The sequence below is a fragment of the Cherax quadricarinatus genome, chromosome 72 (genome assembly GCF_038502225.1).
Source record: "Cherax quadricarinatus isolate ZL_2023a chromosome 72, ASM3850222v1, whole genome shotgun sequence".
Lineage (NCBI taxonomy): Eukaryota > Metazoa > Arthropoda > Malacostraca > Decapoda > Parastacidae > Cherax > Cherax quadricarinatus.
In genome coordinates, this window is record NC_091363.1 from 699821 (window position 1) to 713575 (window position 13755).

Consider the following 13755-nt stretch of genomic DNA (forward strand, 5'->3'; position numbering starts at 1 on the left):
TTTCAGTTTCTCTTGAGTATTTTGCACGTCGTAATCATATGTTCTGGCTCCTCGCTCTTCTCAGGTTGTTAGATCAAGTTGGATTAACCTCTCCTCTTAGTGCACACTCCTCAGTTCCTAAACACTTTTGTTGCAAACTTTCATACTTTATAAGTTGTAGACTTAATCCTGACGCTGTATTTTCTATATTTTGAAATTGCTGTGTGTAGTGTTTAGGTCAATAAAGTAGGCTTTTAAGTTTGCAGCCTCGCATGTGCTTTAGATATTGTACAGTTCATATGATAATACACTCCTATGTGCTCTTATCTCGCTGGAATATTTTGATCTCTCTTGCATGTAATCTGTAAAAGTCTTCCTGTAGCCTATACATGTTCTTTCACGTTTGTATTCTAATTCTCTCTATATTGTTTGCAGACAATGATACATATGAATCGGCCATCTCTGGCAGGTTATATAGTTCTCTTAGAAATAATTTCTTACTTTGGGAAGCTTATCACCTTTGCTCATTCTGATATTTCCTTCGGTACCATGACTTTATCTTCCATTCTTAAATAAAATATTCCTTGTTGTGTTTGTAATGTGAGTGTGTGTATTCACCTATTTCGTTGCAGGGGTCGAGTCGTAGCTCCTGTGTGAGTGTGTGTGTGTGTGTGTACTCACCTAATTGTGGTTGCAGAGGTCAAGTCATAGGTTCTGGCCCCGCCTCTTCACTGGTCGCTACTAGGTCCACTCTCCCTGCTCCATGAGCTTTATCATACCTCTTCTTAAAGCTATGTATGGATCCTGTCTCCACTACATCACTCTCCTGACTGTTCCACTTCCTGACAACTCTATTAAAGAAGCACTTCCTAACTTCCCTCTGACTCATTTGAGTTTTCAACTCAAAGTTGTGACCCCTTGTTGTGTGTCACATCTCTGAAACATTCTGTCCTTATCCACCTTATCAGTTCTTCTCAGTATTTTGTTTACCATGTTCTCCCCATCTCTCTTGTCCTTCAGTGTTGTCAGGTTGAGTTCCTTTAACCTCTCATCGTAGGACAAACCCCCTCAGCTCCGGGACTAGTCTTGTTGCAAAGCTTTGCACTTTCTCTAATTTCTTGACCTTTTTGACCAGGTGTGGGTTCCATACCGGTGATGCATATTCCAATATGGGCCTGACATACACGGTGTAGTGTCTTAAATGACTCCTTACTTAGATGTCAAAACTCTATTCTCAGGTTTGCCACGCGTCCGTATGCTGCAGCAGTTATTTGGTTGATGTGCGCCTCAGGAGATGTGCTCGGTACGATGCTCACCCCAATTTTTTTTTCCTTGAGTAGCTTTGCAGCCTCTGACCTCTTAGGCTGTACTCCGTCTACGGTGTCCTTTGTCCTTCCCCAAGCTTCATAACTTTGCACTTGCTGGGATTAAACTAGAGGAGCCATACGTTGGACCAGGCTTGCAAGCCTAACCAGATCCCCTTGTAGGCTTACCTGATCCTCGTCTGTTTGTATTCTCCTCATTGGTTTCACATCGTCTGCGAACAGAGACACCATCATGTCATTCACATATGCAAGAGCACCGGACTTAGGACTGACCCTTGTGGAACCCCACTCGACACATGCACCCACTCGGACGCTTCATCTCATACCAACACCCGTTGTTTCCTTTCTGTCAGGTATTCCCTGATCCATTGCAGTACTTTCTCTCCTATTCCTGCCTGCTCCTCTAGCTTTTCAACCAGTCTCTTGTTTGGTACTGTGTGTGTGTGTGTGTGTACTCACCTAACTGTGGTTGCAGGTGTCAAGACTCAGCTCCTGGCCCCGCCTCTTCACTGACCGCTACTGGGTCCTCCCTCTCCCTGCTCCATGAGCTGTATCATACCTCGTCTTAAAACTAAGTATGGTTCCTGCCTCCACTACATCATTTGCCAGACTATTCCACTTCCTAATAACTCTGTGGCTGAAAAAATACTTCCTAACATCCCTTTGACTCATCTGAGTCTTCAACTTCCAATTGTGACTCTTTGTTTCTGTGTCCCATCTCTGGAACATCCTGTCTCTGTCCACCTTATTTATTCCACGCAGTATTTTGTATGTCGTTATCATGTCTCCCCTGACCCTCCTGTCCTCCACTGTCGTCAGGCCGATTTCCCTTAACCATTCTTCGTAGGACGTTCCCCTTACCTCTGGAACCAGCCTTGTCGCAAACCTTTGCATTTTCACTAATTTCTTGATGTGCTTGACCAGGTGTGGGTTCCAAACTGGTGCTGCGTACTCCAGTATGGGCCTGACGTACAAATATATAGAGTCTTGAACGATTCCTTGCTAAGGTATCGGAACGTTATTCTCAGGTTTGCCAGGCGCCCATATGCCGCAGAAGTTATCTGGTTAATGTGTGCTTCCGGCGACGTGCACGGTATTATACTAACCCCTAGATCTTTCTCCTTGAGTAAGGTTTGCAATCTTTGGCCACCTAGCCTATACTCTGTCTGCGGTCTTCTTTGCCCTTCCCCGATCTTCATGACTTTGCATTTGGCGGGGTTAAATTCTAGGAGCCAGTTGCTGGACCACGCTTCCAGCCTGTCCAGGTCTCTTTGTAGACGTGTCTGGCCCGCATCTGATTTAATTATCCTCATTAACTTCGCATCATCTATGAGCAGGGACACTTCTGAGTCTATCCCTTCCATCATGTCATTCACATATACCAAGTATAGCACTGGTCCCACGATTGAACCCTGTGGGACCCCGCTGGTCACAGGCGCCCACTGTGATACCTCATCACGTACCATGACTCGCTGTTGCCTCCCTGTTAGGTATTCTCTGATCCATTGCAGTGCCCTTACTGTTATACATGCCTGATCCTCTAGCTTCTGTACTAATCTCTCCCCTCAAGGAAGGTTCCTTGATGTTGGTGAGGGGCTCTTGATTTAGGGAATTGGATCTGTGCTCCAGTTCCCCGAATTAAGCCTGAATACCTTCCAAATCCCCCCCCAGGCGCTGTATAATCCTCCGGGTTTAGCGCTTCCCCCTTGATTATAATAATAATGTACTAATCTCTTGTGAGGAACTGTGTCGAAGGCCTTGTTGCAGTCCAAGAAAATGCAATCAACGCACACCTCCCTCTTATGTCTTACTTCAGTTACCTTGTCATAAAACTCCAGTAGGTTTGTGACAGGATTTGCCTTCCATGAATCCGTGCTAGCTGTCGTTTTTAACCTTGTTCCGTTCCAGGTGCTCCACCACTCTCCTGATATTCTTCTCCATGACTTTGCATACTAAACACGTCAGTGACACTGGTCTATAGTTTAGTACTTCGTTTCTTTCTCCTTTCTTAAAGATGGGGACTACATTTGTGGGCGCGCGCGCGCGCGCGTGTGTGTGCGTGTGCGCGCGTGTGCGTGTGTGTGTGTGTGTGTGTGTGTGTGTGTGTGTGTGTGTGTGTGTGTGTGTGTGTGTGTGTGTGTGTGTGTGTGTGTGTGTGTGTGTGTGTGTGTGTGTGCTTGTGTGTGTGTGCGCGCGCGCGCTCACCTTTGTGCGCTCCTGGCCCCGCCAGGAGCTGTGTGAGCAAGCGTGTTAAATCTACCTGTCCCCTACGCACACTGCGGTAATTCATGCAAATGACTTCACAGCACCGTTGTGTTGGGGTAATCATGTGAGCTAGGAGCGTCCCCTCCTTCCTGGCCACACACTCCATGGTGTATTAATCTTAATATTTGCATATCACGCTTGTCTCTTAATTAAGACTGCTACACATTTGTGCATGGTCATGTATACAAACAAAATGATTAAGACTCTCGGAGCCGGGAGAGAGTGGACCTAGTAGCCACCTGTTGCCTCCTTCGTGCTCTAATATTTTCTTTCGCTACAAAACACCGAAAGTGTTGATTTTTAATCCAGTAATCTCTACAGATCGAAAATGTTGGACGCATACCGGCGTCGATTGCAGGTGTGGGGAGGAGAGCAGGGTAAGTGTGGGCAGATTCAGGTCTTGTTTACTAAGAGGGGCTCACTGCCCCCAACTGCCCTGGCCTCATACCCCGGCTCGGGCAACACGTGGACAAGAAACCTGTTGCAGATAGCCTCTGGCATCTTCACTGGCTCTATCTACAATGACCAACAACTTTATGTAAACGGTCAGTATTTCGTTCAATAAGGTTACTCAGAATATTATTATTATTATTATTATTATTATTATTATTATTATTATTATTATTATTATTATTATTATTATGTATTATTTTCCCCAATATTGGTTTTTAATAAGCAATTTAAAATCAACTACATCTAAAATATTTTGTTCATAAATACATTCTAAAACTTTCGATGGCAACTGCAGCAATCTCACATTGTCTTCATTTATTTTACTTTTTAACACTGGGAAGTATAATAAGACTTGTTTGCTTCGGATATTTTATGAATAATTCTTATAGTTGTTAAAATAATTAGTAAATGGTAAGTTACATAATCCTCTCAGACAACATGTTTGTTTTTTGTTGTTTTTAATGACGCTAATTACAAGTGTCATGACATTTACTATCTGCACAAACCTACTGGCAGGTTTCTTGGGGGAGAAGGACCCCTGGAACAGTGGAACTACATTCACCCAAAAGACTCATGACTGTAGTCCCTCGCACATCAAGAAGTTCAATAGTACGGGTATCCTACTGTTGAGGAACCCTTACAGGGCCATCCTGGCTTATCATAACTTCCTCTTCGGCGGACATACTGGGTACGCTCCCATGTCTAATTATCGAAGAAAAGGTGAGGAAATATTTTATCGAGGTAATTGACAATAACTATAGAGAACACATGAAAGGAGGAAAAACAATTTTAGACAGGCAAATACCACAGTTCATATGGAATATAAATTTAGATTTAGACAATGAACACTTAAGTGATCAAAAATGCCACACCAGTTTTTGAGCATTAAGGATAAAGGATATAGAACTATATTTCAGTACACATTATATTAAGTGCGCAAAGTATAATGCTCTTGAGTCATGACAATTATTTTCATATAGTTGCCATTTTCTTGCAGATTGGAGTGCCTTTGTTCACCTGCAAATCAGGTCATGGCTGGAGACGGCCATCAACTGGACGACACAAGCTAAGAGGCTGCAGGTGCTGCACTACGAGAACCTGAAGGAGGATCCTGTACCACATCTCTCAAGTGTACTAGACTTCTTTGGCTTACCTCGTGATGATCTGAGATTTACTTGCCTCCAGGTGATGTATCGTAGACGTTATTTTTAATTTTGTCAGATATTTTGATAAATATTCTAAGCTTAATTTATTTTAAGCGCTAAACCCATGTGGGTCAGTTCAAGACGTGGTGGAAGCGTAACGTCCCAGTAAAAATTTTCTCTGCCATTGTGTCTTTTTTTTCCCCTTCACGTTCGTCTTGTCCACTAAAGTTGGTAATCATGGCGTAAAAGGTTAATTCACATATTATACACTCAGTAGACGTTGCTGCAGTGTTCGTATTGTTGGAAATGTTTACATCACTAGCCCGAGTCACGTGACTGAAAACTAACCTCTGATTGGCTGACTCCCCTCTTCCATATATTTTACTAAATACATTCAGCCTCCCATAAAAACTAATTTTGTTGCTAATAATCCCCCCCCCCCTTAAAAAAATGCACAAGAAATAACTATTTTTGCCGGGCTGTGGATAGATCGCTTGTACTATATTTATGAAAACAAAGAATTAGTTCGATGGAGCCCACATTATTATTATAACCAAGGGGGAAGCGCTAAACCCGGAGGATTATACAGCGCCTGGGGGGGGGGGGGATGTGGAAGGCATTCAGGCTTAATTCGGGGAACTGGAGCACAGATCCAATTCCCTAAATCAAGAGCCCCTCACCAACATCAAGGAACCTTCCTTGAGGGGATGATGGAGCCCACAGAATAAATATATTAGATATAAGTTTGTAATGATAAAACAATGGAATTTGCTACATTTGTTGTAGTTTGCATAAAGCAGTTGAATAAACAGTAAGTGAATGAATCCAGTGATAATAAGTTGATCTAATTCTACAGGAGCACGATGACTGGAGATTCAAGAGGAAACAAGTGTTTATCCCAGATAATCTTGAGATATTTCATCCCAGGGAGCGTGATAAGGTAAGCCTTTGTCAATATCCACAGAGGAAAATATTCTAGTGTCATATGAGTGTAAAACGGAAGCCTATTAAATATTATGCACTGTAACAGGTTTGCTGAACTTTTCATTTCGTCCTATGAACATGTAAGATTCCAGGCAAATTTTACAGATTTTTCTTACATTCAGTATATACCTTAATTAATTTTTATTCTTGTACTATTTTAGTTATAATTTAAGCTTCGTGGTTGGAGACTGGATCTCACCAGGAATGATCTCTGAAACAACCGAAATATATTCCTTCTCTTACCATATTATGATGCTATGACATATTTAATAATGATTTTCACACTTGTAATCATTCTTTACCTTCTGAAGTCTTTATACCGTAATTGTTATATTTTCCATGCATTTGTATTACAAATGTTTTGTTTTGTAGTACGAAAAATTAATGAAATATCCACCAGAAATTAAATGTGGCGCCTCTGACCTTGTCTCTTGTGTTACCCAATTTTTTTGTTTGTTTTTTTGTACAAATAGTGTTTTCGTATTACAATCTTCAAAGCATAATTATTATTTTCTTTGCTTAAGATATCTTTATATTGTTCAGTAATATGTATAACAAATTCTGAAGCCATTTTAACATTCATTATATAATACATTCATGGTATACAGTATAGTACATTATGAATATTGTGTAATATAGTTCAAGGAAGTATTGGCAACAGGTGACACTTTTAGCTGTGTTATTAACAAGTAGGGCTATTTTCCCACTTATGATTCTTAGTAATGAACCATCATTTCCACTAACTTTAACTACGGTGCCCCGTGGCCTGGTGGTTAAAGCTCTCGCTTTGTACGGCGAGTGTCCGGGTTCGATTCCCGGCCAGGGTAGAAACGTTTGGCGTGTTTCCTTACACCGGTTGTCTGTGTCCCCCATCAGTAAAATGGGTACCTGGGTGTTAGTCGACTGGTGTGAGTTGCATCCTGGGACAAAACTGACCTAATTTGCCCGAAATGTTCTGCATAACTAGCGACTTTCTATATAGTAGTATGTCATTGATATCAGCTAGGCCTGTATGATTTGCACTTGTAGAAATAGAGATATTATTATTATTATATATATATATATATATATATATATATATATATATATATATATATATATATATATATATATATATATATATATATATATATATATATATAGGGGAGGTGCCACCTCTAGAACTTTACTGGGGACCCTCATCCTCAGAGAAGACAATAAACGTACCTCAGGGAAAACTCAAGGTTCTTCCTATTGGGTAAGGGTGCACGTTGCCAAATGAAAATATGTTTTTGCTATAAGTCAGCGGAAATCGATCAGAGTATGTATTAGGAAAAAATGTGCATCATTAATTTTTAAATTAAATTTAAATTAATATTTGATATATATAGCAGAATTTAGCTAAAACAAATTTCGTTAATGGAGGTTAGGTAAGTTTTCTATGTGTTGGTGTAATTGCAGATAGATCGTGCAGTCCGCTATGTGAATTATCTCTTACGGAAGCACAATCATCCACAACTTCCTCTGCACCTCTATGAGTTCTACAACAACACACCTTCAGACCAGGTACTCCTACTGTTGAATTCACTATTTTTTTTCATTTCATCATTCATAATTCCTGAAGCTACATTGATGATCCGTCATTGCAACATTTAGTCATCTTACCAAGGCCTTCCACTGGCTTTCCGTTCCACCCCTTTAAAAATTGTGGTTGCTACGCTTCAGGTGGAGACTAATGTTCTTGGAGATATGCACACTTCTCGGCGTATTATAACCTGTTGTTGTTTTGAATTAAATTTTATCCGTTTTATTTTTATTGCAAATTTTTAGAACTATATAACATTTATAAATAAAATAGAAAGAAGTTAATTTTTATCAAGTCATGCAAAAATTATTTAGAAATTCACATGCCTTATTATAATCATTAGTAATATTATAAAAATAGTATTATCTGTTTTTTTTATAAGTCGATGAAGGTGCGATGTGAAGCCGAGGAGACGAAAGCAGCTTGTGACGGCCGCGTTGATCACATGAATCTTGCCCAGTACGTAATGTAATATCATTCGTTGCTGATTTTAATGTATTTTGTTCTTGTAGATAACTTAAATACATAGCTCTTTATTACAAAGACAGAGGTGAGTCGTGTCACAAGTATCACTTTTTAATACGTAGTTGTATTGAAAATGTATAAGGAAGCACTCAAGGAGCATTTTTTCAGGAGGAAAAGAGGAAAAAACACTAGGAAAAATCAAACGAATATTGAAGAAATAGAGAATAACACAAAGATGGAAGAAGCTCAAGAGGAGGAGGAGCAGGACCCACTGGAAAGGTGAGCCAGAGGTAACAATAAAAAATGAAGAATAAAGGAAAAAGGTAGTCCAGCCTCATCGTAAACTAATACATTTGTAGGACATTCATCTGCGATGTAAGATCTCTGATTCACTTGTATCTCCAAATTGTGGGATGCTCTTACAACTCCAGAACCTGATTATTTCTTCCTTTCGTCCTTATGCTCACTTTCCACACTTCTGATCTCTGTCGTCAACATACTCTCCTAATAACACTAACTGACCAACTGGGGTACAGAATTTGTGAATATAATAATCGAGACAGACTATTCCCAACGAAGGCCTAGAAACAATCTAGTTGGAACCTTTCCATCTCAGAAAAGAAATGAACATCTAAACAGGTCATCCGTTTCTTAACTAAGAGCACAATTCGTTCTAGTGATTTTTCGTTCACTGATGCATCTCTCTCTCTCTCCACAGATACTCTATTGTAGAAGCTCTCTTCCTCATTGCTCTATTTACAGTACATCAAGGTGGTAACAGATCAATACGATCTACACAGTCTTAACAGTAATTTCCAGGGGACTTCAAGGAAGACATACAACCAGTGGCATCAAGAGAAGCCTTAAAGTCAGAGCCCAGCCAAGAAAGAAATTCGATCCCTTGACTGGTTGGTTAATGGTGCTTAAGGCCTATCCACACGAGGGTTATTAAACCAGCATGTTACTTATTCACCACTACTCAAGAACACATTGGGACATAATGAGATTAACATTAACTCAAAGATAATGTGTATGTGTGTTTGTTTCTTTGTATCTGTGTATGTATACTCCCATGTCAACTATAATGGTAAGAAGTACTTTTTGAGAGGGCGAGTCTTACTGAACTGTGTCCTAGACGTATTTTCTTGTGAAGTTTTTTACAGGGAAGTTTATGGAATTCTTATGGATTCCCCTTAAATCTGTAAAGGATTAAAAACATAGAAACTCACAGGAGCTCCTATAAGTATCTAGGTTAGACTTAAGATGGTAGGTATATAGAGCTTCTGGGATTTTCAGCTCTGTCAGAACTTCCGAAAGGCAAATGACAAACACATCCAAGAAGCCTCGCTTATAGGGTGATCTTGCGCATGCGCATCTTACAGTATTTCCAGACTTCCTAGTCTTGTGTTCACGTCTTCAAAAAGAAAATACGTATATGGAATTATAAAGGTATAAAAACTGTATAGGTTAAAAAATAAATTAACTTTAGACTTGGAAATTTTTACATGTTTTATACCTTTGTAATTCCATACACACACACTCTATGTGTGTATATATATATATATATATATATATATATATATATATATATATATATATATATATATATATATATATATATATATATATATATATATTATATATATATATTTTTTTTTTTCAACAAGTCGGCCGTCTCCCACCGAGGCAGGGTGACCCAAAAAAGAAAGAAAATCCCCAAAAAGAAAATGCTTTCATTATCATTCAACACTTTCACCACACTCACACATAATAACTGTTTTTGCAGAGGTGCTCAGAATACAACAGTTTAGAAGCATATACGTATAAAGATACACAACATATCCCTCCAAACTGCCAATATCCCAAACCCCTCCTTTAAAGTGCAGGCATTGTACTTCCCATTTCCAGGACTCAAGTCCGACTATATGAAAATAACCGGTTTCCCTGAATCCCTTCACTAAATATTACCCTGCTCACACTCCAACAGATCGTCAGGTCCCAAGTACCATTCGTCTCCATTCACTCCTATCTAACACGCTCACACACGCTTGCTGGAAGTACAAGCCCCTTGCCCACAAAACCTCCTTTACCCTCTCTCTCCAACCCTTTCGAGGACGACCCCTACCTCGCCTTCCTTCCCCTATAGATTTATATGCTTTCCATGTCATTCTACTTTGATCCATTCTCTCTAAATGACCAAACCACCTCAACAACCCCTCTTCTGCCCTCTGACTAATACTTTTATTAACTCCACACCTTTTCCTAATTTCCACACTCCGAATTTTCTGCATAATATTTACACCACACATTGCCCTTAAACAGGACATCTCCACTGCCTCCAACCGTCTCCTCGCTGCTGCATTTACCACCCAAGCTTCACACCCATATAAGAGTGTTGGTACTACTATACTTTCATACATTCCCTTCTTTGCCTCCATAGATAACGTTTTTTGACTCCACATATACCTCAATGCACCACTCACCTTTTTTCCCTCATCAATTCTATGATTAACCTCATCCTTCATAAATCCATCTGCCGACACGTCAACTCCCAAGTATCTGAAAACATTCACTTCTTCCATACTCCTCCTCCCCAATTTGATATCCAATTTTTCTTTATCTAAATCATTTGATACCCTCATCACCTTACGCTTTTCTATGTTCACTTTCAACTTTCTACCTTTACACCCATTCCCAAACTCATCCACTAACCTTTGCAATTTTTCTTTAGAATCTCCCATAAGCACAGTATCATCAGCAAAAAGTAACTGTGTTAATTCCCCTTTTGAATTTGATTCCCCATAATTTAATCCCACCCCTCTCCCGAACACCCTAGCATTTACTTCTTTTGCAACCCCATCTATAAATATATTAAACAACCATGGTGACATTACACATCCCTGTCTAAGACCTACTTTTACCGGGAGGTATTCTCCCTCTCTTCTACACACCCTAACCTGAGCCTCACTATCCTCATAAAAACTCTTTACAGCATTTAGTAACTTACCACCTATTCCATATACTTGCAACATCTGCCACATTGCTCCCCTATCCACTCTATCATATGCCTTTTCTAAATCCATAAATGCAATACAAACTTCCCTACCTTTATCTAAATACTGTTCACATATATGCTTCAATGTAAACACTTGATCTACACATCCCCTACCCACTCTGAAACCTCCTTGCTCATCCGCAATCCTACATTCTGTCTTACCTCTAATTCTTTCAATTATAACCCTACCGTACACTTTTCCTGGTATACTCAATAAACTTATTCCTCTATAATTTTTACAATCTCTTTTGTCCCCTTTCCCTTTATATAAAGGGACTATGCATGCTCTCCGCCAATCCCTAGGTACCTTCCCCTCTTTCATACATTTATTAAACAAAAGTACCAACCACTCCAACACTATATCCCCCCTGCTTTTAACATTTCTGTCATGATCTCATCAGTTCCAGCTGCTTTACCCCCTTTCATTCTACGTAATGCCTCGCGTACCTCCCCCACACTTACATTCTGCTCTTCTTCACTCCTAAAAAATGGTATACCTCCCTGACCAGTGCATGAAATTACTGCCTCTGTTTCTTCCTTAACATTTAAAAGTTCCTCAAAATATTCTCGCCATCTACCTAATACCTCCATCTCCCCATCTACTAACTCCCCTACTCTGTTTTTAACTGACAAATCCATACTTTCCCTAGGCTTTCTTAACTTGTTTAACTCACTCCAAAATTTTTTCTTATTTTCATTAAAATTTCTTGACAGTGCCTCTCCCACTCTATCATCTGCTCTCCTTTTGCACTCTCTCACCACTCTCTTCACCTTTCTTTTACTCTCCATATACTCTGCTTTTCTTATAACACTTCTACTTTGTAAAAACCTCTCATAAGCTAACTTTTTCTCTTTTATCACACCCTTTACTTCATCATTCCACCAATCACTCTTCTTGTATATATATATATATATATATATATATATATATATATATATATATATATATATATATATATATATATATATATATATATATCCTTCCTGCTGTTTTCATTAGCCCGAAGACAATATTCTCCCTCCTCGTGATTTATAATACTACACGTTACAGCAGCATTGGGTACATTCACTGAGATGTATATATCTCTGAATGTGTTTTAATTTTAAGGATTAAATTATTCTTAATGTTAATATTTATGTAGACGAACCCCTCATCCAGGGAACTGGATCTACTCTAGCTTTCTTTGGGTCAATTATAATTTTTTCCCATCCCCTAGGGATTGTGTGACCTTCCTGGAAAATCACCTGGACCCCATAAATATAATATATACTAATTTAAACCTACTATACTAAGCAGTTATAATACTAAAGAAGTTTTATAGTGTTGGGTGTCAAGTGTTAATATATATATTGTGTATGTTGTAGGTTCGCTAGCACCAAAGTGGGATGGTTCTTGACGCAGATGTTTAACACCGTCATGCGCTACACCAGGACTGACCCCATCAGCAGAATAGTCGGAGACTCACACCTACAAAAAGCTCTTCCTCTCAATCTTCCACCCATCCCAAGTTTTCTCAGCAATGGGAATGAAGACAACTCTAATAGTTGATTATTATAATTATATGAAGCGCTAAACTCGTGTGGGTCGCTCAGTGTTGAAGACTAGATCCTTCATCTGCTAATCACTCCCAGAAACCCTACATTCGAAGCCAGGCGTCCCTCCAGATCTGAAGTTAAGGACTGACTGATCTGTGAACTCAGGTGACCATTGACTCTAGCTTGAAAAGTTCACACGTTAACTTGAAAATTTCTCAGTCATTATATACTACTGTGCTATTTTTTGTTAGTGCCTCGTTATCCAGTGAACCTCGACTACCGCTTATAATAATTAATAATATTTTTATTTCTACAAATACATGTACAAGGTATACAGGCCTAGCTGACATTAATGACATACTACTATATAGAAAGCTGCTTGTTATGCTGAGCATTTCGGGCAAATTAGGTCAGTTGTCCCATGATGCGACCCACACCAGTCTACTAACACCCAGGTACCCATTTTATACTGATTGGTGAACAGGGACAGCAGGTGTCTTATGGAAACACGCTAGCGCTGAGTGCGCTAGCGTTCAAGGTACATGGCTGTAACGTTTAGCATTGAAGGTATTTATGACAAGTTATTTTTGTCGGTTTTTAAAATATTTGAGAATTTTCCATTATATTTTTTCACCCGCACTATATCTCTGTATAAACCTTTTGACGGTAATCTCTTAAATATACTGAATACTTGCACAACTGGTTTTACTTTTTATTTTGCCCTTTTGAATTTACTGGTTAAGAGCTTTTATCTTACTGCATATCTATCTATGGTATAGAAATCCTATATGATATCACTCACATACACATGTACCTATTTACTGTTAGGGTGAACCCTTGCTAATGCAAGGGTGAAGATATATTGCAGTTATTGAACTGTAGTATCGGCCGCCTCTGGCAAGACAGTGATGAAGTAAATGACGATGAAATTGTTTCTTCTTTTTTGGGTAACCCTGTCTTGGAAGAAAACGGCTATATTAATAT

At 39.3% G+C, this 13755-nt stretch overlaps 1 protein-coding gene across 2 annotated transcripts in view; it reads left to right on the plus strand.

Moving 5' to 3' along the window:
* The window catches only part of LOC128701245 (sialate:O-sulfotransferase 1), a 29861-nt gene extending 16646 nt beyond the window's left edge, over positions 1-13215 (plus strand). Inside the window, exons 2-9 of one of the 2 annotated variants that reach the window (XM_070100250.1) lie at positions 3891-4114; positions 4539-4742; positions 5020-5207; positions 6024-6107; positions 7592-7696; positions 8098-8174; positions 8349-8459; positions 12601-13215. In XM_070100250.1, the coding sequence (XP_069956351.1) occupies positions 3891-4114; positions 4539-4742; positions 5020-5207; positions 6024-6107; positions 7592-7696; positions 8098-8174; positions 8349-8459; positions 12601-12784 (1177 nt within the window). In that variant the 3' untranslated portion in view covers positions 12785-13215. The remainder of the gene's footprint in view (positions 1-3890; positions 4115-4538; positions 4743-5019; positions 5208-6023; positions 6108-7591; positions 7697-8097; positions 8175-8348; positions 8460-12600) is intronic. The other variant, XM_070100251.1, reaches the window with a different exon arrangement.
* The last annotated feature ends 540 nt before the right edge of the window (positions 13216-13755 follow it).